General features: G+C 45.3%; 1 protein-coding gene across 2 annotated transcripts; it reads left to right on the forward strand.

Annotated features, from left to right (window-relative positions):
- The first annotated feature begins 1336 nt into the window (after positions 1–1336).
- On the forward strand, positions 1337–13839 carry NOLC1 (nucleolar and coiled-body phosphoprotein 1). 2 transcript variants are annotated; one of them, XM_032423359.1, is made up of 13 exons: positions 1337–1554; positions 4253–4308; positions 4417–4559; positions 4663–4793; positions 6007–6172; positions 8306–8412; positions 8532–8679; positions 9048–9176; positions 9373–9483; positions 9802–10446; positions 10629–10735; positions 11120–11212; positions 11362–13839. In XM_032423359.1, the coding sequence occupies exons 1-13, from the start codon at positions 1435–1437 to the stop codon at positions 11518–11520; spliced, it is 2115 nt and encodes a 704-aa protein (XP_032279250.1). In that variant the 5' UTR covers positions 1337–1434; the 3' UTR covers positions 11521–13839. The 2 variants fall into 2 exon arrangements, with proteins under 2 accessions (XP_032279250.1, XP_032279251.1); XM_032423360.1 differs by having other exon boundaries at positions 4420–4559.
- Positions 13840–21779: the final 7940 nt, after the last annotated feature.

A 21779-nucleotide genomic window follows, 5' to 3' on the forward strand; every position in this document is an offset into this window, starting at 1 on the left:
AAAAGAAGCTCACACTTGTTCCAAATAAAGGTTTTTTTTTTTTTTAAGTTTTTTATTTATTTGACAGCAAGAGAGGGAACACAAGCAGGGGGAGTGGGAGAGGGAGAGGGAGAAGCAGGCCTCCCGCGGAGCAGGGAGCCCGATGTGGGGCTCAATGTGGGAGCTCAACCCCAGGACGCTGAGATCATGACCTGAGCCGAAGGCAGATGCTTAACGACTGAGCCACCCAGGCGCCCCCAAATAAAGGTTTTCTAAAAGAGACTTATGTGTACGTGTATGTACCATTTTAGTTTGAGCACAATGCTTGGCACACAACAGGTACTCGGAAGAATGCACGCGTGTGAATAGACCTCTGGGTAACAGAGAGATGTAGGAGTTATATCTAAGGAGAGTGCCTATTTTGAGAAGAGCAAAGGAAAGGTATGTCCCCTGAGAAAGTGGATCCTTACCTTTCCTGACAGGTATTAATGGGGAAGTAATCAAAGGGTAGTGGGTAAAGGGATTGATGTCTGCTAATGTGAACTGAAATGTGATAGAATTTGGAATTAACTTGGCAGGCCTGGGCATTGATTTTTGAATACTCGTAACAGAGGCAGTTGGAGGGTTTTCTAGTTCTCCCACAGGGAGAGTTCAGGTGTGAACTGTGGCTCAGGAGATAGGGTAATTTCCAGGATTTCAGATTTGCAGAGATTGCTGCTGCTGTGTCACTCGGGGTTGGTGCGCAATGGCTTTTCCCTTCATGGAGCTGACTTAATGCTAAATGAATAAGGGGGGAAAGGGTTGTCTCATGGGCAAATCATGATTGAAAGAGGGGCATTTTTAGGCATCGTCGACCCACTATTACCATGAATAATCTGAAGGATCCTCTGCAGTGGAGGTGGGAGTTGGAGCGGTATCTGACATACGGCCTCTGTGGGTGTTGGAGGCAGGGAGGCAGGGAAAATGAAGGGTAGGAATCGGCTGGCGGCGAGAATGGGGGTGGTTGGGAGATCCTGTGACCAAGTCTAGAGAGTCCAAGGACAGCTCAAGCCCGCCGGTCCACTCTACTCTGGAATGCGAATCCCAGCTGCGGCTCCAAACCGCAGCTCTGAAGGAAAGGGCTCGAGCTGAAAGGGCGCGGGAAGTCTGAAGTTTTCCCGCCACTGGTGAGGGCGTGACCAGTGACGTCAGGGCTCCGCCTTCACAAGGTGGTGGACGGAGGGCTCCGCCCTTAACAAGATGGCGACACTTGTGGCACCGGAAAGAGCTTCTAGATTTCGCCTCGATCCTGCCACCAAAGTGGAGGCGGGACTACCCTGTGGAGTGTGCCCGCCCCTTCCGCCGGGCGCCCGCGCCGCGCGATGACGTCACAATGGTTCCGCCCTCACCCCTCCGGGTTCCCGAGTTCCTGAGTCTTGAGCGTCGGCAACGGTAGTGACGCGTATTGCCCGGAGGATGGCGGACGCCGGCTTGCGCCGCGTGGTTCCCAGCGACCTGTATCCCCTCGTGCTCGGCTTTCTGCGCGATAATCAGCTCTCGGAGGTGGCCAATAAATTCGCCAAGGCAACAGGCGCTGTGAGTGCGGCCTTGGGACAAGGGCTGGGGTGGGATGACCACAGGTCTTCGGGCCCTGACATGTTTAGGTTTCCGGATACCGAGGTCTGTAGGGTCCGCCAATCCAGCCTTTGTGCCGAGCTCTCGGCGGTGACCCGAGAGCCTGGAGTCCCGGCACCTGGTCTCCCATGAAGTCTCACTAGATAGCATTGAGTCTTGTTGCTTTTTTCTGTTGAGCGGTGCAGCGACGGCAGCGTGGGATCCTCGTGGCCCAGGTCACGTGGCTGGCGGAGTGCGGCGTGGAGGAGGGAGCGTGGTGTCCCACCGGAGGCGTTGGAGGCTCTTGGTTCCTTCTTGGGTTTTACATTGGCTGATGCAAAGCGTGACGACCTTAACTCTCAGTCGAATTTACCCCGGACTCAAAGATAAAATTGCTTTAGAAATGAGGGATGGGATTTTCGTTAATAAAGAAGAAAGTGAAAGAGAGTAGAGACATGGTTCTGCTTTTAGGTATATCAAAGCAAAATTGAACATCATAGCCCTGCCAAGCAGTGGGCTTGGATCTTTGACTTCTGGAATCAAACACATCTAGATTTGGGACCAGGCTCTGTTTTCTTAAAATGTATAATCTGAACATCTTGCTGAACCTCTCTGAGTTTGTTTCTATTCCTAAGGGAGATGCCATCATCCACTTCATCAGATTTTTGTGAATTTCAGTAACATGATAAATATGAAGTGGCAATTCCAGTGCCTCGTGCTTAGGAAGCATCAGTGAGTGAAAGCTGTTATCATAGTTATGGTAATCTAGGATGTTCCAAACACATGTAAAAAGTGGACTAGGGATGTGAAAGGTTTGGAATCTCCCTAAAGAAAAGCAATCATGGGGCACCTGGGTGGCTCAGTCTGTTAAGCGTCTGCTTTGTTCAGGTCATGATCTCACGGTCCTGGGATCAAGCCCCACGTTGGTCTCTGCTCAGTGGGAAGCCTGCTTCTCCCTGTGTCCCTCCCCCTGCTTGGGCTTGCTCGCTTTCTCTGTCAAATGACTAGGTAAAATCTTTAAGAAAAAAAAAAAATATGATGCATGGGAAAACATCTTAAGAGAGGGTAGAGTATAGTCTTTGACAGTCTTCTTAGCCTTTGACTAAGAAGATAAGTTTATTCTTTGGCAGAATCAGGCTGCACAAGGACAGAATCAAATCAGCTTCAGAAAGGACTTCCCTTAAGCTGGGACAGCCTGCCGTGTGATCTCCTACAACTGCTTTCATATTGGAACTGTTTTTTGAATTGACCATTAGGGAGACTGCAAAAAGTATTTTCACAATGGGCTGGATGGAATTGGGCCTTTCAGAATCAGGATTTTTTTTTTTTTAAAGATTATTTATTTATTTGAGAGAGAGAGAGAGAGCGCATGAGAGGGGGGAGGGTCAGAGGGAGAAGCAGACTCCCTGCCGAGCAGGGAGCCCGATGTGGGACTCGATCCTGGGACTCCAGGATCCTGACCTGAGCTGAAGGCAGTCGCTTAACCAACTGAGCCACCCAGGCGCCCCAGAATCAGGATTTTTTTATATAACAAAAACTAATCTTTCTGGAAGACTTACTAAGGGCCAGATGGTGTTTCCAGATGCTAAGTCCTCTATATGCATTATCTCTAATTCTCTCAACAACTTAATAAGATGTATTAAGTATTATCTCCATGTTATAGAGAAGTAAACAATCTCAGAAAGATTAAGTAATTTGCTCAGGGTCACACAGTAATAACAGGCAGAGGTGAGTTTCACATCTGTACACTTCTAACTCTGAGCCTATACTCTTGTTGGTACTGTAATGCTTTGCAATTTTTTTTTGCATCAAATAATCTATATCAGTGTAATTAATAGCTGAATGTAATTTTGTACTGAGTATATAACTTAGCTTTTTAACCAGTATTGGAGGCTGGATTCCTATGATTTGGTATTATGAACCACATTTCAGGAAACAGCCTCTTCCGTTAATGTTTGTGTCCTTGTTTCACAGGTAAGGATAAATTCCTCGACAGTGCATTGCTAGAGTAAAGAGAAAGCACATTTTTTTTTTAAGATTTTTTAAAATTTTTATTAGCGCACGCGTGAGCACGAGGTGGGCAGGTGCAGAGAGAGAGATGTAGACTCCTTGCTGAGCAGTGAGCCTGTCACTGAGCTGGATTCCAGGACCCTAGGATCATGAGCTGAGCCGAAGGCAGATGCTTAACCGACTGAGCCACCCAGGCACCCTGGGAAAGAAGATTTTTTAAAAGGCTTTGATAAATAGGATTGACTAGGGATAGATGGTGACAAACTGTAGGAGTAACCCAAGTTTTTGATGTCAAAAATTGGGAAGTACATAAATAGGTTATTTTTCAAGTAGGAGAAGTCTCACAAAGATGTAACAATTACATGAAATATAGTAGGTATAAAAGAGGTCACTTTTTAAAGATATTGTTTATTTATTTGAAAAAGAGAGAGCAAGTAGCACGAGCAGGGGGGAGAGGGAGAAGCAGACTCCCTGCTGAGCAGGGAGCCTGATACCGAACTTCATCCCAGGACCTGAGATCATGACCTGAACTGAAGGCAGACACTTAACTGGTTGAGTCACCAGGCACCCCAAGCAGGTCATTTTTAAAGAGAGAATAAAATAAAATCTGGTTTCCCCCTAGAACAACCAGGATAAAATTTTCTTACTAAGTTATTTTTTTCTCCTATAGACCCAACAGGACGCCAACGCCTCTTCTCTCTTGGACATCTACAGCTTCTGGCTCAAGTAAGTCTTCCCTGTACCACTGTGACTGTTTTTCCCCCAAGGAGTTGGGCTGTGTTCCCTGGTGTGGGAAGGTCCTGATCCCCCAAAAGTTAGCCTCATCTATCTCAGCAGGTCCACCAAGGCCCCGAAGCGGAAGTTACAGGCAAATGGACCAGTGACTAAGAAGGCTAAGAAGAAGACTTCATCCAGTGACAGCAGTGAGGACAGCAGTGAGGAGGAAAAAGCCCAAGGACCTCCAGCTAAGAAAGCTGGTAATGCTGGACAGGGAATTGGGGTTAGTGGTTCCCAGAAAGGAATTTGTAGCCTGCCTGTACCACATGGCTGATTCTCACTGGGGTCTGTGGTTTTGTTCAGTTGTACCTGCCAAGCGGGCCAGTTTGCCTCAGCATCCTGGAAAGGTTGCAGCCATAGCATCAGAGAGCAGCAGCAGTGAAGAATCCAGTGATGATGAGGAGGACAATGACAAGAAGAAAAAGCCTGTTCAGGTTTGCAACTTGAGGAAGGAAAGAGGTTGTTTAAGGGATTAGAAAGAAGAAACCTAAAGTCCTGGCTTGTAGCTTGGAACCAAGGGATGGCGGTGGGTATATAACAGGTGGCTGTGGGGGTGCCTGGTTGGCTCAGTCAGTAAAGCATGGGACTCTTGATTTTAGGGTTATAAGTTTGAGCCCCATGTTGGGTATAGAGATTACTTAAAAAATAAATAAATAAGGGGCGCCTGGGTGGCTCAGTTGGTTAAGCCTCCTCCTCTTGGTTTTGGCTCAGGTCATGATCTAAGGGTCCTGGGATCTAGCCCCCATTGGACTCTGCTCAGCAAGGGGTCTGCTTCTCTGCCTCCCTCTCCCTCTGCCCCTCCCACCACTCCCAACCATGTGTGAGTGTGCATGCGCCCTCTCTCTCTAAAATAAAATGAATCTTTAAATATATAAAACATATATAACAGGTAATCATGGAGGAGAAAATAGATGTATGAAGTTTGGAAAGGATACGTGAGGGTGAAGTTATACCCTGAATCCTAGGAACCCATTCTCTTTCCCAGGCGGTGCTGGGGGCAGGGGGAAGAGGGAGAGGAAGAAGCAGATTCTCCACTGAGCAGGGAGCCTCGCTTGGGGCTTAATCCCAGGACCCTGAGATCATGAGCTGAGCTGAAGGTAGACGTTTAAGTGACTGAGCCACCCAGGAGTTCTCTTTCTTCCTCCCTCCCTCCCTTTCTACCTTCTTCCCTTGCCTTCCCATCCCTTCTTTCCCTGTTCTTTTTCTTTCTTTCTTTTCTTTTCTTTTTTCCTTCCTTCCTCCTTAAGATTTTTGAACTATTTTTAAGTAATCTCTATACCCAGTGTGGGACTCAAACTCATAACCCCAAGATCGAGTTGCATGCTCTACCAACTGAGCCAGCCAGGCACCCCAATATTTTTGTTTCTCATGAAGAATTTGGTGCCCTTTCCAGAAGCTATCTTTTTTTCTTCTTTTTTTTAAGTACACTGTGTCGCACATAGTGCTTGAACTCCTGACCCCGAGATCAAGAGTTGCATGTTCTACCAAGTCAGCCAGGCTTCCTCAAATGTTGTCTTGCTCAGCTTTCTTTTGCTCTTACTGCTCCATTAGCTTCTAAATAAAAGTCTACCATGGTTTCCACCTTAGGATGCCGTTTGGGTACCCAGAACCTCTTGCTGATTCTCCTCATTGTGTGTTTCCTTACAGAAGGTAGTTAAGCCCCAATCCAAGGCAGTCAAAGCTCCTCCTAAGAAGGCCGAGAGCTCTGATTCCGATTCAGACTCAAGCTCAGAAGATGAGTCACCAAAGAACCAGAAGCCAAAGACAACACCTGTGGCAGCTAAAGCTCAGACTAAAGGCTCAGCCAAACCAGGTACTATTTCTGTTCCCAAGGGACCAGGCTGGGGACTAGCTTGCTCTGGGGACTGGTATTAAAATTGCTCATTCAGGGGCACCTGGGTGGCTCAGTCGGTTGAGCTTCTGCCTTCAGCTCAGGTCATGATCTTAGGGTCCTGGGATTGAGCCCCGCATTGGGTTAAGATTCTCTCTCTCCGTCTCCCTTTGCCGTTCCCCATTCCGTGTGTGCATGCTCGTGCATGTGCGCTCTCTCTCTCAAAAAAATTGTTCATTCAGCACAGGGGTGAAATGGCACTGGTTGTTGAGCTAGAAGTATTGATTAGTGTCTCCTCCCCCCCCAACCCCCCCTTAAAGAGGCTTTTTATTGGGGTTAGTAACTGGAGAAACAGTCTGCAGTGAGGAAAAATGTGTTTTTAAAATGGTATCCAGAGGCACCTGGATGGTTCAGTTGGTTGGGTGTCCGACTCTTGATTTCAGCTTGGGTCCTGATCCCAGGGTCGTGGGATTGAGCCCCATGTTGGGCTGCATTCAGTAGAGAGTCTGCTTGAGGAATCTGTCTCCCCCACCTCCTCCCCCCAGTCTTGTGTGCTCTGTCTCTCTCTCTCTCTCTCTCAAATAAGTTAATCTTTTTTTTTTTTTAATTTATCTTCTCTTAAAGATTTTATTTATTTGAGAGAGAGAGACAGATAGGGAGAGAGAACAAGAGCGGGGAGGAGAGGGAGAAGCAGGCTCCCCGCTGAGCAGGGAGCCCAGTGTAATGCGGGGCTCGATCCCAGGATGCCTGGTCATGACCTGAGCCAAAAGCAGACGCTTAACTGACTGAGCCTCCCAGGCGCCCCTAAAATAAATAAATCTTAAAAAAAAAAAAAAAAAGGTATCCATTTGCCCTTCTTGTTCATTTCATAGATGATTTACATTCCCACAAATGCCATTCTGTTATGATCGCTTATACATCTATCCTTTGTGCTTTTTTTTTTTTTTTAAGGTTTATTTATTTGAGAGAGTGAGACAGAGAGCACAAGATGGGGGAGGGTCAGAAGGAGAAGAAGACTCCCTGCTGAGCAGGGAGTCCGATGTGGGACTCGATCCCGGGACTCCGGGATCATGACCTGAGCCAAAGGCAGATGCTTAACTGACTGAGCCACCCAGGTGTCCTCCTTTGTGCTTTTCATTGCCATCATTTCTCCTCTGTATTCACTCCATAGGACATATGAGAATTTAAACTCTTTTCTGTAATATTCTTGTGATGACAGGTTATGATTTATTTATTTTTTTTTTTAAAGATTTTATTTATTTATTTGAGAGAGAGAATGAGACAGAGAGAGAGAGCATGAGAGGGGGGAGGGTCAGAGGGAGAAGCAGACTCCCTGCCGAGCAGGGAGCCCGATGCGGGACTCGATCCCGGGACTCCAGGATCATGACCTGAGCCGAAGGCAGTCGCTTAACCAACTGAGCCACCCAGGCGCCCGACAGGTTATGATTTATAGGAGTTTCTCTGAATGGAAGTTGGAGTGAAAGATTTCATAGAGCACGTCTGAATTATTTACATCATATCTTTTTTATTTTCTTTTTAAAGATTTTATTTATTTGAGAGAGAGAGAGAGCTTACACATGAGCTGGGGGAGGAGCAGAGTGAGAGGGACAAACAGACTCCCCTCTGAGCCCAGAGCCTGACACAGGCCTTGATACCATGACCCTGAGATCATGACCCGAGCCGAAATCAAGAGTCGGACACTTAATGGGTTGAACCACCCCGGCGCCACTACATCGTATCATTTGTTAAAGATAGTTTTCTGCTTGGGCGCCTGGGTGGCTCAGATGATTAAGCGTCTGCCTTCGGCTCAGGTCATGATCCCAGGGTCCTGGGATCGAGTACCGCATCGGGCTCTCTGCTCCTTGGGAGCCTGCTTCTTCCTCTGCCTCTCTCTCTGTCTCTCATGAATAAATAAATAAAATCTTAAAAAAAAAAAAAAAAGATAGTTTTCTGCTTGAAATTGGTCAGGAAAGTCCTCTTTTGATAGTCAGCCGTGGCAGTCCCTCATGCCTGCCGTAAAGGCAAGAGAATTGATAGACTCCTAAGTTCTGAGCTAACAGGTTTCCGTGGCCCATTAAGGCCTTGATGCTTCTTACCGGATTTTTCCCTTCCTAGGTACCCCAGCTCGGCTGGCATCGAAGCTAGCCAACGGTGAGGTGGCCGGCCGCAAGAGCAGCAGCAGCGGCGAGGACTCGGAGGCGGCGGCGGCCATAGCTAAGAAGGTTTGGGCCATAACTTCTACCAGGGGACCCGGTTCGGGTTGGTGAGGGTGTCTCCATTTCCTGGCAAGATTAGTTGGACCAGCTTTTTCCTGTGGTAACGAATTTTCTGTATGATGCAGACTGTACCTAAAAAGCAAGTTGTGGCCAAGGCCCCAGTGAAAGCCACAGCTGCCCCTCCCCAAAAGAGTTCCAGTAGTGAGGACTCCTCCAGTGAGGAGGAGGAGGAGGAGGAGGAAGAGCAGAAAAAACCTATGAAGAAAATGCCAGGTGAGGTTTGTTGTTTTTTTTTTTTAAGATTTATTCGTTTTTTAGAGAGCACGAGCAAGCACGCACGTGTGGTGGGGGCAGGGGGAGGGGCAGAGGGAAAGGGAGAGAATCCCAAGCAGACTCCCTGCTGAGCATGGAGCCCCACCACAACACTTGTCTTTTTTTTTTTTTAAGATTTTTATTTATTTCATTTATTTCAGAGAGAGAGAGAGCGAGCACGTGTGCACAAACGGGGCAGCAGCAGAGGGAGAGGGAGAAGCAGGCTTCCCAGGCCCCTGGGATCATGACCTGAGCCGAAGGTAGACGCTTAACTGATTGAGGAACCCAGGCGCCCTGACACTTGTTTTTGTTTTTGTTTTTTTAAACAGGTCCCTATAGCTCAGTCCCTCCGCCTTCTGCTGCCCTATCCAAGAAGTCCCTGGGAACCCAGGCTCCCAAGAAAGCTGCAGAGAAGAAACAGCCTGTGGAGAGCAGTGAGGACAGCAGCGATGAGTCTGGTGAGTCCCCAACCGTGGAGAATGGGTCTGGGGAGTAGATGAGGAATATAAAAGACAAAAATGCCTCTATGCCTTTTGTTTTTCACTGAAGCAAGACAGTGCTTAAGTTTCTGTGTGGGTCTTTGCAGCCTCCTTTTTATTACTTTTGGTTGGGTTGGGACTCTGGTCCCAGCCTAATGCCATAGGTTCTCTCCAGATTCAAGTTCTGAGGAAGAAAAGAAACCCCCAGCTAAGGCAGTCATCTCTAAAGCAACCAGTAAACCAGTTCCAGCAAAGAAAGCGGCAGACAGCTCTTCAGACAACTCAGGTGAGGCATATGGAGGCAGCTAAAGCTCAGACTAAAGGCTCAGCCAAACCAGGTACTATTTCTGTTCCCAAGAGACCAGGCTGGGGACTAGCTTGCTCTGGGGACTGGTATTAAAATTGCTCATTCAGGGGCACCTGGGTGGCTCCGTCGGTTGAGCTTCTGCCTTCAGCTCAGGTCATGATCTTAGGGTCCTGGGATTGAGCCCCGCATTGGGTTAAGATTCTCTCTCTCCGTCTCCCTATGGAGGCCCTCAGGGCATTGGGAGTTCCAGGGGCTCTCTTCATTCTGATTTCTATGTATTCTTTGCTCTCTCTCTAGACTCTGACAGTTCTGAGGATGAAGCTCCTTCCAAGCCAGCCGGTACCACCAAGAATCTACCAAGTAGGCCGGTTGCCACTCCCAAGCAACCTGCAGCTAAACCAGCCACAGCTCCCAAGCAGCCTGCAGGTAGTGGCCAGAAGCCTCTCACCAGAAAGGCTGATAGCAGCTCCAGCGAGGAGGAGAGCAGTTCTAGTGAAGAGGAAAAGACGAAGAAGACTGTGGTCACCCCCAAGTCCAAGGCAGCCGCCAAAGCAGCTCCATCTTTGCCTGCCACACAGGCCTCCCAGGGTGGTGGAGACAGCAGCTCTGATTCAGATAGCTCTAGCAGTGAGGAAGAAAAGGAAGAGAAAATGTCAAAATCTCCAGGTAAAAAGAAGCCACAGAAGGCAGCAGGAGTTGTAACTTCTTCCAAGGCAGCTTCCACAAAGAAAGCAAAGGCCGAGAGCAGCAGCAGTTCTTCCTCTGATGATTCCAGTGAGGAAGAAGAGGAGGAGAAGCCTAAGGGCAAGGGCACTGTAAAGCGACAAGCCCTCAAGACCAATGGGACCTCTGCACTGACTACCCAGAATGGAAAAGCAGACAGGGATAGCGATGAGGAAGAAGAAGAAAAGAAAAAGGCAGCAGTGGCAGTTTCTAAGCCAGGTCTGTATCCAAAGAATCTGTCTCCTTAGTTTGTCCCCCCAAATATGGGTGGGATATACACTTGGGGGATGGGGTAGGGAGAGGAGGCCCACGATTAGGTTTCCAGTTGCATGCCCTGGGTGTGGGAACCCGGGAGGAGGAACATGAAACTGGTCTCCTGAGTCTGGCTTTTTGTTTCGTAGGTTCAGGAAAGAAGCGGAAGCAGAGTGAGGCTGCCAAGGAGACAGAGACTCCTCAAGCCAAGAAGATAAAGCCCCAGACCCCCAACACATTTCCAAAAAGGAAGAAAGTAAGTTATCTTATTTTCTTCTCAGGAGCCAGCCTTTAAAGAGTAGAAAGGGGCACCTGGGTGGCTCAGTTGGTTAAGCGTCCGACTCCTGATTTCCTCTCAGGTTGTGATCTCAGGGTCGCGAGATTGAGCCCCGAGTAGGGCTCTGTGCTCAGCGCGGAGTCTGCTTGGATTGTCTCTCCCTCTGCCCCTCACTCCATTCTCTCTGCCCCCCTCAATCAATCAATCTTCAAAAAAAAAAAAATAACAGTAGAAAAAAAATCTGGGATCATCTTGACAACTCTCTGCCTGGCCTGGCACTCGTGCACATGTGTAGCTAAGGAGGGCTTTTCTGTTGAATGGCCACTCCGTCTTTAACTTATTTCTTACTTCATTCTTCTCTAGGGAGAAAAAAGGGCATCATCCCCATTCCGAAGGATCAGGGAGGAGGAAATTGAGGTAGATTCTCGAGTGGCAGACAATTCCTTTGATGCCAAGGTGAGGGGAGAGGGTGTTTGTCATTCTTAAGGGGGATGGATGGAAGAGAGGGCAGCTTTTTGGTTCAGGTTGCCTTGAGCAGGGAGAAGAAAGTAACAGGGCCTTGATGTTGTTCTTCTGTGTATTAACCACTTCTCTCTGCTTACCAGCGGGGTGCAGCTGGAGACTGGGGGGAGCGCGCCAATCAGGTTCTGAAGTTCACCAAAGGCAAATCGTTCCGGCATGAGAAAACCAAGAAGAAGCGGGGCAGCTACCGGGGAGGCTCCATCTCTGTCCAGGTCAATTCCATTAAATTTGACAGTGAGTGACCTGGGGCCATCTGTGGTGAAGCCGGGGTGATGATCCAAGACCACTTACTTTCCCCAGTGGACCTGGGAGACCCTCACTCTATTAAGGAAGGGTCTTGGTGAGGACAGCAGTTTAGAATAGGTCCGAAGACTTTGCTTTGTAACATCCTCTCTCGTCCTTTTCTGTGTTCGTAGTTTTGTACAGATTTGTTTTTGAGTGTTGAGTAGCAAGGACAACATAAGGGGCGTGTTCTTTTTTAAGAAAAAGAAAAATTTAAGTTGTCATTCCCTCTTCCTGTTCTGTGAAAGTCCTCATACTAAGAAATTTGTATATTTTATATTAAATCATTTCCTATTGATTTTTGTTGTGATTTCACAAGTGGGTTCCCACAGATAAAATCTTAGCTATTGCCGAAGACGTAGTAAAGGTCACATTATGAGTTTTTATAATTGGAGAATTCTGCCTGTTGTGCACATTTCATCCGTCCTACCCCTCACAGCTTTGGGAAGGGGCAGTTAAGAGTGGTAAATGTATGTGTTTGCTAAGCATGCACTGTGTAGTTTATCCTCATTCATGGGGTTTAGGACTGATGTTTTCAGCGAGCATGGACTTAACTACTTTTTGGGATAAAATTTACTTTTGTTACAGGCAAAATTCTGGTGTAGTGTGAATGCCATGAGGTTAGTCTAAATATTTTGTTTTCTGTAATTTTAACATCTAATGTTTGCAATACGTGTTTAGTTTTTTAATTTGAAAACATAAACTTTTCTATTGTTCAAAGACTTTTTTTGATGACCCTTAATAGTACTAAATTGAGGACTGCATTTCCTTGTTTTTTACATTTTAGAGAACAAAATAACAATATGAAAAGTATATATCACTTGGTATTTCTGTTTTAGTAACAGTGGTGACACAGAATTAGTTTCATTAACTCCTATGTGGTTGGAAATCACTGATCAAGAAGGTGAAAGAATAAAAACTATAATTAAAAATTTCAATTCTCAGTAGGAATTAGATTACATTAGTCAGGCAAATTTATAGGTAACCTGTGTGTGTGCTGATGGAAATGGGAAGAACCTTTATAAAAGCATATTAGGGGGTAAAACTCAAGTAGGGTGGGATTGGGAGAGCATCCCAACAAGATTGTTGTGTTTTGTAGTTGGAACGAGGGAGCAATTGATGTGCCCCTTTCAGAACCTTAACTGTCAGTGGAAGTAACAGTAAAAACCAGTGAGCAGAAATACGACTCTGAGGCCAAGTTGGCTGATCATAAAGCTGTAGGAGATGACAGTGTTTGGCCAGAGCAAGATGGGAAGGGAAGAGGCAACAGCAAACTCTGGAGGCTGGGACTGTTCCTGAGCTGGGAAAGTGTGCCCTAGCTTCATGGATGAGGGAGGTATAGGTTTTAAGATTAGCCTCCCCTTGTTTGGATTCCATACTTGCCAAGTAACTTGATAGTAAGTTGGTTTTCCATGTAACTGCCTCTAGGAGGAACATGCACCATTCATGCTGACATAGGTACATCAGTCTGCATGGTAAAAGTTACCCATCTTACTACAAAATAATAAACTGGCTGGTTTATAACGTGTCTTGGGAGTTTTTTATTGTGAGTCCAAAGCCCTCCCACCTACTCAAACCAGAACAATTTGGGTGCCAGTTAGAGGGCTGGAGTGAGACCTGTGAGTTCACTGCAGACCTTCTTGGCAGCAGCTTGCTGGCTCTTCTTGGCCATACCTTGTCTCATGGTGCCTTGTCCAGGCCGTAGTCCAGAATGTGCACAGTCTAAACTGGGGTTGGCAGAATGGCCTATGGGTGAGTCCAGCCAACGGCTTGTTTCTGTAATGCTTAGACGCTAAGAATGGCTTTTACATTTTGATTTTATTTATTTGTTTTTAAGTAGGCACCACACCCAACATGGGGCTTGGTTGTTTACATTTTAAAAATGCTTGAAAGAATATGTGGCTGACTTTATGTGGCTCACAAGGCCTACAGTATTTACTAACTGGCCCTCTGTGGAAAACATTTGCTAATTCCTGATCTAAATCAGTGATTTCACAACACTGGCTGAAAATTAGAATCATCTGGGAAACTTTTTAAAAATACTAAGACCCAAGGGCCCATCCCAGACCACCTGAGTCAGACTCTGGTACTCTCTGGTGGGGCCTGGGTGTTAGGACTTTTTTTTTTTTTTCTTTTTTTTAAAGCTACTGGGTGATTCTGATATGAGCAGCTGAGATTGAAAACCACTAATCTAAGAGTGTTTGAAAATAATTGAATTGGGGTGCCTTGCTGGCTCAGTTGGTTGAGCATCCGACTCTTGTTTTCCGCTCAGGTCATGATCTTGTGGGTCATGGGATTGAGCCCTGTGTCGGCTCCATTCTCACAGTCTGCTGGAGATTCGCTCTCCCTTTGCCCCTCCCCTGCTCGTGGGCAAACTCAATGTCTAAAATAAATAAATCTTAAAAAAAAAAATGGTTTTTTTTTTCATTCCTTTCATGCTTTCATTTTCAAATATACTTGTTAAATCTAATGGTAGAAAATGAAAATTAAATTTCCATCTTAGCTCAGTTTCCTGGGACTTGATTCTGTGTCTTCACAGTTTCTCTGAATGTACTATTATATGCTTCCACTCATATTTTTCCTTACACAAATGGGGTAGCAGTGTTCCATATGCAGTGTTTCGTAAGTTTGGAACTCATTTTATAACACAGCAGCTCATTTTTAATGGCTGCATGGTACTCCATTGTATGGAAATAGTGTAAGTTATTCAAAGCAGTAATGTTGGTAGATGTTTTGTTTTTTTTCAGTATTTTGCTACTACAAAAGAACCACAGTGGTTATTCCATTTCTTTCTTTTTTTTTTTTTTTAAGTAAACTCTGCCCCCAGTGTGGGACTCAAACTCATGACCCCGAGATCAAGAATCACATGCTCCTCTGACTGAGCCAGCCAGGTGCCCCGCACAGTGAATATTCTTGTACACAAAACTGAGTATCTGTGGATTAAAAAAAAAAATTTTTTTTACAAGAGTTTATTCTTAATTGTACAACAGGATCTAAGACCTAATTCTAGCTATAGATGGCAACATGCTATGATAGGAAAGCCAGATGTTTATTTTTTTTTAAGATTTTATTTATTTGACAGAGACACAGCGAGAGAGGGAACACAAGCAGGGGGAGTGGGAGAGGGAGAAGCAGGCTTCCTGCAGAGCAGGGAGCCCAATGTGGGGCTCGATCCCAGGACCCTGGGATCATGACCTGAGCCAAAGGCAGATGCTTAACGGCTGAGCCACCCCGGTGCCCCAAGCCAGATGTTTAAACGGGAATGGAATTAAGGATCATCATTGCCTCAAGCACAAGGAACAGCTTATCTTTTGCCACATTTCTTTTTTTGTTTGTTTCAGATTTATCTTTTTGACAGTGATCAGACTGGGGCATATTTATTTTTTTGACAGAGACACAGCGAGAGAAGGAACACAAGCAGGGGGAGTGGGAGAGGGAGAAGCAGGCTTCCCGCTGAGCAGGGAGCCCGATGCAGGGCTCGATCCCAGGACTCCGGGATCATGACCTGAGCCAAAGGCAGATGCTTAACGACTGAGCCACCCAGGCGCCCCCCTTTTGCCACATTTCCTAATTCCACTTGTGGCCCGGGGGCCTTTCCCCATGGCCTTCATTTTTAGCTCCTCCTCGAGTTTCTTCTGTTTCTGCTTGAATGTCTTCCTTTTTCTTTTCTGATTGCTGGGACTTCCAGTACTATGTTGAATAGAAGTGGCAGGAGTGGACATTTCTGTCTTGTTCCTGATCTTAGAGAAAAAGCTTTCAGCTTTTCACTGTTGAGTATGATGTTGATTTGGCATATATGACTTTTATTATTTTTTTAAACATTTTATTTGTGGCACCTGGGTGGCTCAGTCGGTTAAGCGGCTGCCTTCAGCTTGGGTCATGATCCCAGGGTCCTGGGATAGAGCCCCATGTTGGGCTCTCTGCTCAGTGGGGAGCCTGCTTCTCCCTTTCCCTCTGCCTGCTGCTCCCCCTGCTGGTGCTCTCTCTCTCAAATAAATAAAATCTTAAAAAAAAAAAAAAGATTTTACTTATTTGAGAGAGAGAGAGCATGCACCAGAGTGGGGGGAAGGGCAAAGGGAGAGGAGAAAGAGACTCCCAATTAGATGTGGGGCTCAGTCTCACAACCCTGAGATCATGACCTGAGCTGAAGGCATAGGTTTAACCGACTGAGCCACCTGGATGTCCCTGGATTATTTATTTATTTATTTATTTTTAAAATATTTTATTTATTTGACCCACACTGGGGGTAGAGTTTACTTAAAAAAAAAAAAAAGGATAAGAGAGAGCATAAGCAGGGGGAGCCGCAGGCTTCCCACTGAGCAGGGAGTCCAAAGTGGGGCTCCATCCCAGGACCCCGGGATCACGATCTGAGCTGAAGGCAGATGCCTAACCAGCTGAGCCACCCAGGCGCCCCTATTTATCTTTTTCTTAATAATTTGTAAGTGCTCTTGATGTATTAAAGGGATTAGCCCTGGGGCGCCTGACTGGCTCAGTTGGTGGAGCATGCAATGCTTGATCTCGGGGTTGTGGGTTCGAGCCCCACATTGGATATAGAGATTACTTAAAAATAAAATCTTAAAAAAAAAACAGGAAGAAAAATAAAGAGATTAGCCCTTAATCACAGATTAAAGCTTTTTTTTCAAGTATTTTCATTTTAAAATGGAATACAATATGTATCCATTAACTTTTCTCCTTAAAATAGATGAATAATTTGTAAGCTTGTTTTGTTTTGTTTTTAAGTTTTTTATTTTATTTAAGTAATCTCTACACCCAGCGTGGCACTCAAACTTGTAACCCTGAGATCGAGTCACATGCTCTTCTGACTGAGCCAGCCAGGTGCCCCAGCTTATTGTTTATTGTTTAAACTATGACGTATTTGTTTTTTTCTTTTGCATTTTATAAATATAACCCATCCTAGCCTTGTTTACCTTTTTAACTTAGTAGACCTCCTTTTCCCTTAGGGCCTTGCAAAACTCAACCTGCTATATATATACATATGTGTGTGTGTGTATGTATGCAGGTAAAGTGTTACACAAATGAAGCAGTTTAGTAAATTGTCTAACAGCATTTACTAGAAAGATTACTTAACCCCTCTGAGTCTACTTTCTCATATTTAAAATGACAGAGTATTTTATTATCTTGTCTGTAAAATCTGACTACCCCAGAGGACTGTTGTAAGGACTGAGGATTTATCTAAAGCACTTAGCACAGTCCCTGGCACATTGTAAGGACTCTCTGACTGCCACTTGCACAATAAAAGGGGATTTGGGGAATAACACTCCTTGGTGTCCTTGTGATATGCAACATACCTTTTGAACAAAGTCTTTTTTTTTTTTAAGACTTTATTTATTTATTTGAGAGAGAGAGAAACAGCATGAGAGGGGAGAGGGTCAGAGGGAGAAGCAGGCTCCCTGCTGAGCTGGGAGCCTGATGTGGGACTCGATCCCAGGACTCCGGGATCGTGACCTGAGCCGAAGGCAGTCGCTTAACCAACTGAGCCACCCAGGCGCCCCTTGAACAAAGTCTTGAATCGTATCTTAGAGTTAATGGTTATATCCAGGCAATGTTTTTTTTTGTTGTTCTTTGATGTTTATCTATTTAGCATCTTCATTCATGATGCCAAATATTGATACGCAGAATTGATCCTATTTCTTAGGAACTTTAGGTTTGTGAGGGATCTAGAATTCCCACCCAATGCTGATGGGTTCTGGAACTGTTGCTGAAATCCATAAATTCAGTGGATCCACACATCATAGCTCATGCCCCTCATGCCCCTCTGCCGTGTACTTACTTCATATGGACAAAAGGTAGGAGACTTTCCAACGCCTTGTAGGTTTGTGCTTTGCAGGTTATGTCCTCACTGCAACCCAAACCTGTTAGATCAAGGTTTCTCACCCTCAGCACCGGTACCATTTTGGACCAGATAATTCTTTGTTGTGGAGGACTGTCCTGTGCTTTGTAGTTTGTGTGGCAGCATCCCTGGCCTCTACCAGTGGGTGCCAATATCATTTCCCAGTTTGGACAACCAGAAATGCTCTTGATAGATAGCTAGGAATAAACCTAACCAAAGAGGCAAAGGATCTTTTCTCAGAGAACTGTAGAACACTCATGAAAGAAATTGAGGAAGATACAAAGAAATGGAAAAATGTTCCATGCTCATGGATTGGAAGAACAAATATTGTTAAAATATTGTTAAAGTGTAGGTAGAATGCTACCTTAGAGCATTCTACACATTCAATGCAATCCTTACCAAAATACCATCAACTTTTTCACAGAGCTGGAACAAATAATCCTAAAATTTGTATGGAACCAGAAAGGACCCCAAATAGCCAAAGGAATGTTGAAAAAGAAAAGCAGAGCTGGTGGCATCACAATTCTGGACTTCAAGCTCTATTACAAAGCTGTAACCACCAAGACAGTATGGTACTGGCCCAAAAGACACATAGATCAATGGAACAGAATAGAGAACCCAGAAATGGACCCTCAACTCTATGGTCAACTAATCTTCGACAAAGCAGCGAAGAATGTCCAATGGAAAATCAAGACAGTCTCTTCAACAAATGGTGTTGGGAAAATTGGACAGCCACATGCAGAAGAATGAAACTGAACCATTTCCTTACACCGCACACAAAAATAGACTCAAAATGAATGAAAGACCTCAATGTGAGGCAGGAATCCATCAAAATCCTAGAGGAGAACACAGGCACCAACCTCTGTGACCTCAGCCGCAGCAACTTCTTGCTAGACACGTCTCCAAAGGCAAGGGGAACAAAGGTAAAAATGAACTATTGGGACTTCAGCAAGATAAAAAGCTTTTGCACAGCAAAGGAAACGGTCAACAAAACCAAAAGACAACCGACAAAATGGGAGAAGGTATTTGCAAATGTCTCATCAGGAAAGGGCTAGTATCCAAAATCTATAAAGAACTCATCAAACTCAACACCCGAAGAACAAATAGTCCAATCAAGAAATGGGCAGAAGACATGAACAGACATTTCTGCAAAGAAGACATACAAATGGCCAACAGACATGAAAAAATGCTCCACATCACTCGGCATCAGGGAAATACAAATCTAAACCACAATGAGATACCACTTCACACCAGTCAGAATGGCTAAAATGAACAAGTCAGGAAATGACAGATGTTGGTGAAGATGTGGAGAAAGGGGAACCCTCCTACGCTGTTTGTGGGAATGCAAGCTGGTGCAGCCACTCTGGAAAACAGTATGGAGGTTCCTCAAAAAGTTCAAAATAGGGGCCCCTGGGTGGCTCGGTCAGTGAAACATCTGACTTCACCTCGGGTCATGATCCCGGGGTTCTGGGATCAAGCCCCGCGTCGGGCTCCTTGCTCAGTGAGGGGGGTGTGTGTGTGCCTGCTTCTCCCTCTCCTTATGTCCCTTCCCCTGCTAGTGCTCTCTCTCTCTCAAATAAATAAAATCTTTTTTTTAAAAAGTTGAAAATAGAGCTACCCTACCACCCAACATTTGCACTACTGGGTATTTACCCTAAAGATACAAATGTAGTGATCCAAAGGGGCACCTGCACCCCAATGTTTATAGCAGCAATGTCCACAATAGCCAAACTATGGAAAGAGCCCAGATGTCCATTGGCAGATGAATGGATAAAGAGGTTGTGGTAAATATATACATGGAATACTACTCAGCCATCAAAAAAATGAAATCTTGCCATTTGCAATGATGTGGATGGAACTAGAGGGTATTATGCTAAGCGAAGTAAGTCCATCAGAGAAAGACAATTATATGATCTCACTGATATGTGGAATTTAAGAAACAAAGCAGAGGATCATAGGGGAAGAGAGGAAAAAATAAAACAAGATGAAACCAGAGAGGGAGACAAACCATAAGAGACTCTTAATCTCAGGAAACAAACTGAAGGTTGCTGGAAGGGAGAGAGGTGGGATGCGGTGATTGATGTTAAGGAGGGCACGTGATGTAATGAGCAGTAGGTATTACATAAGACTGATGAATTACAGGTCTGTACTTCTGAAACCAATAATACATTATATGTTAATTGAATTTAAATTTAAAAAATGGAAAGATAAAATAAAATTTTAAAAAATGCTCCTGATAGTGCCACAAGTCCCCTGGGAGACAAAATTGCCCCTAGTTGAGAACCACTGGGGAAACAGCTGAGTATCAAGTGATTTGCTTAGGGTTGATAAAACTGTAACTTGTGGCACATTGAGATAAGAACTCAAGTCTCTGTCTTTTGAATATCCATCTACCTGAATTCAGCATTGTTTGTCTATATTGTACCAGCCATAGAACTCTTTGAGAGCTCAGTGTCTAATGGGGGAAGTTGGACCTGGGAACAGTTCTGTACACCATGCTGAGTCCTGACACCAACGGCCAGAGTAGCACCTCAAAGGGGACAAGCAAGGAAAGACTTAGCTGGCGTTGGCCCAGGATTCCGAGAAGAGTAGCAGCTTCAGATATAAGGAAGGCACATGCCATGCAAGAAATGAAAATTTTCTAGTGGGAGAATAGGGACTTTAGGATGGAGCAAGTGGAGGGTGTGTGGGAGGTAGGGGCAAGATAATGCTGTCTGTTCAATGACAGTGGCCTTTTGTACCTGGATCAGGAGTTAGTACTTTGTTTGGTCCACCCATGTATGTTAGGGGATGCGTATAGTCCAGTGCAATGCTCCTGGCCCTAATACAGCTGCCAGGAAAGCCAAGTTACTGGTCACTGAGTTCTCTCCTGCTCCCTGCAGAGCCTGCTTAAACTGTCTGCAGTTACTAAAGAGGCCAGTAGATGGGGCTCTTGCCCACTGCTGTGTGAAGGTTGGCATCCTTACTCCAGTTACATTCAACAGGCTCAGAGAACTGGCTGTCAACCTTTGGATACAGAAATGAATAAAACAGGCCCTCATTTGAAGACCCTTGGTTGTGGAGAGTGGAGAGGGGAGGCCCTCTGGTCTCTAGTCTGTTCTGGTTATCTATGAGAGGTGACCAGTTAACCTGAAAGTTAGCAAGAGGCAACATGGCTTATAAAGGAACCACAATGTTCACCATGGAACCCTCAGCCTTCCCCTCAGGTTTTCACAAGGGGGACTGCCTACAGGTCTGCACTCCTTATGGAAACTGCAGACCTGTTTCCTTCCTAGGCTTGAGAGCTCAGAGGCTCTGGCAGTCTTCCCTTGTCTTGCCTGTGTCCCCTCCTCTCCCAGCATAATCCCCTTATGGAGCTCCGGATTGAGAACGAACGGCCAGGCTTCCACCTCGGAAGTGGGTTGGAGGGTGGGGGTGGGGGACAGAGTATTTCAATAAATTAACCTTCCAGACACAGAAAAATCATCCATTTAGCAATTATGAGTGCTTGCTATGTGCCAGGCACATATGTGATTCTGTGTGAGAGATAATGAGGATACAATCATGAACGAAAAAAAAAAAAAAACAAAAAACAAGACACAGTCCCTGCAACCAAAGTTTACCCAGGCTAATGAGAGGGCAAAGATATTAATCATTACAAGTAAATGCATAAATATAAACATAAGTGCAATGAAAGCAATGTGAAAGAGCTATGAGAACATGTAATGGGCAGCTGACCCATGTGGTGGTGGGACTTCCTCACAGATTGGGTGACCATGTAATTTATAATCTAAACTGGGATGCTTTTGAGGGTGAAAGAACAGTTAATTCGGCTGGAGATAAACAGGTATAAACTGAGAGTGCCCTAGGTATGCCAGGACATATGGTCACCATAGTAATAGAAATTTTTACTGAGGAAGTGATGTTTCAGCTGAGATTTGATGATGAGAGTTAATTAGGTGAAGGTGCCTTGTGTGTTTTTTCCAGTTAAAGGGAATAGCATGTATAAAAGCCTTTTGGTGAGAAGCAGCATGATGGAGACCCCAGTCTGAAAGAAGGTCTATGCAGAATGAGGAGGAAAGCTGTGTAAGATGAGGCTAGAGACCTACATAAGTATTAGAGCATGCAGAGCCTTTGTAAGGCATGTTTAAGATTTTGGTCTTTATTCTGAAGGCAATAGGAAACTATTGAAGAGTGTGTGTCTTAGCTTGGGCTGCTGTAACAAAATACCATTGATTGGGTGGCTTATAAACAAATTTATCTCACAATTCTGGGGGCTGGGAAGGCCAAAATCAAGATGCAGGCATATTTGGTTCCCGGTGAGAGCTGTCTTCCTGGCTTGCAGAAGGCTTTTTGCTGTGACCTCTCATGGTGTGGAGGGAGAGAGCA

The sequence above is a fragment of the Phoca vitulina genome, unplaced genomic scaffold, assembly GCF_004348235.1.
Source record: "Phoca vitulina isolate PV1807 unplaced genomic scaffold, GSC_HSeal_1.0 scaffold28, whole genome shotgun sequence".
NCBI classification, from domain to species: domain Eukaryota; kingdom Metazoa; phylum Chordata; class Mammalia; order Carnivora; family Phocidae; genus Phoca; species Phoca vitulina.

Bases quoted from the DNA above. Each gene is read 5' to 3' on its own strand.
- NOLC1 (XM_032423359.1), top strand. From the start codon at position 1,435: ATGGCGGACGCCGGCTTGCGCCGCGTGGTTCCCAGCGACCTGTATCCC. The intron at 1,555-4,252 runs GTGAGTGCGGCC...TTTCTCCTATAG, and splicing joins TCGCCAAGGCAACAGGCGCT to ACCCAACAGGACGCCAACGC. The intron at 10,736-11,119 runs GTAAGTTATCTT...ATTCTTCTCTAG, and splicing joins CATTTCCAAAAAGGAAGAAA to GGAGAAAAAAGGGCATCATC.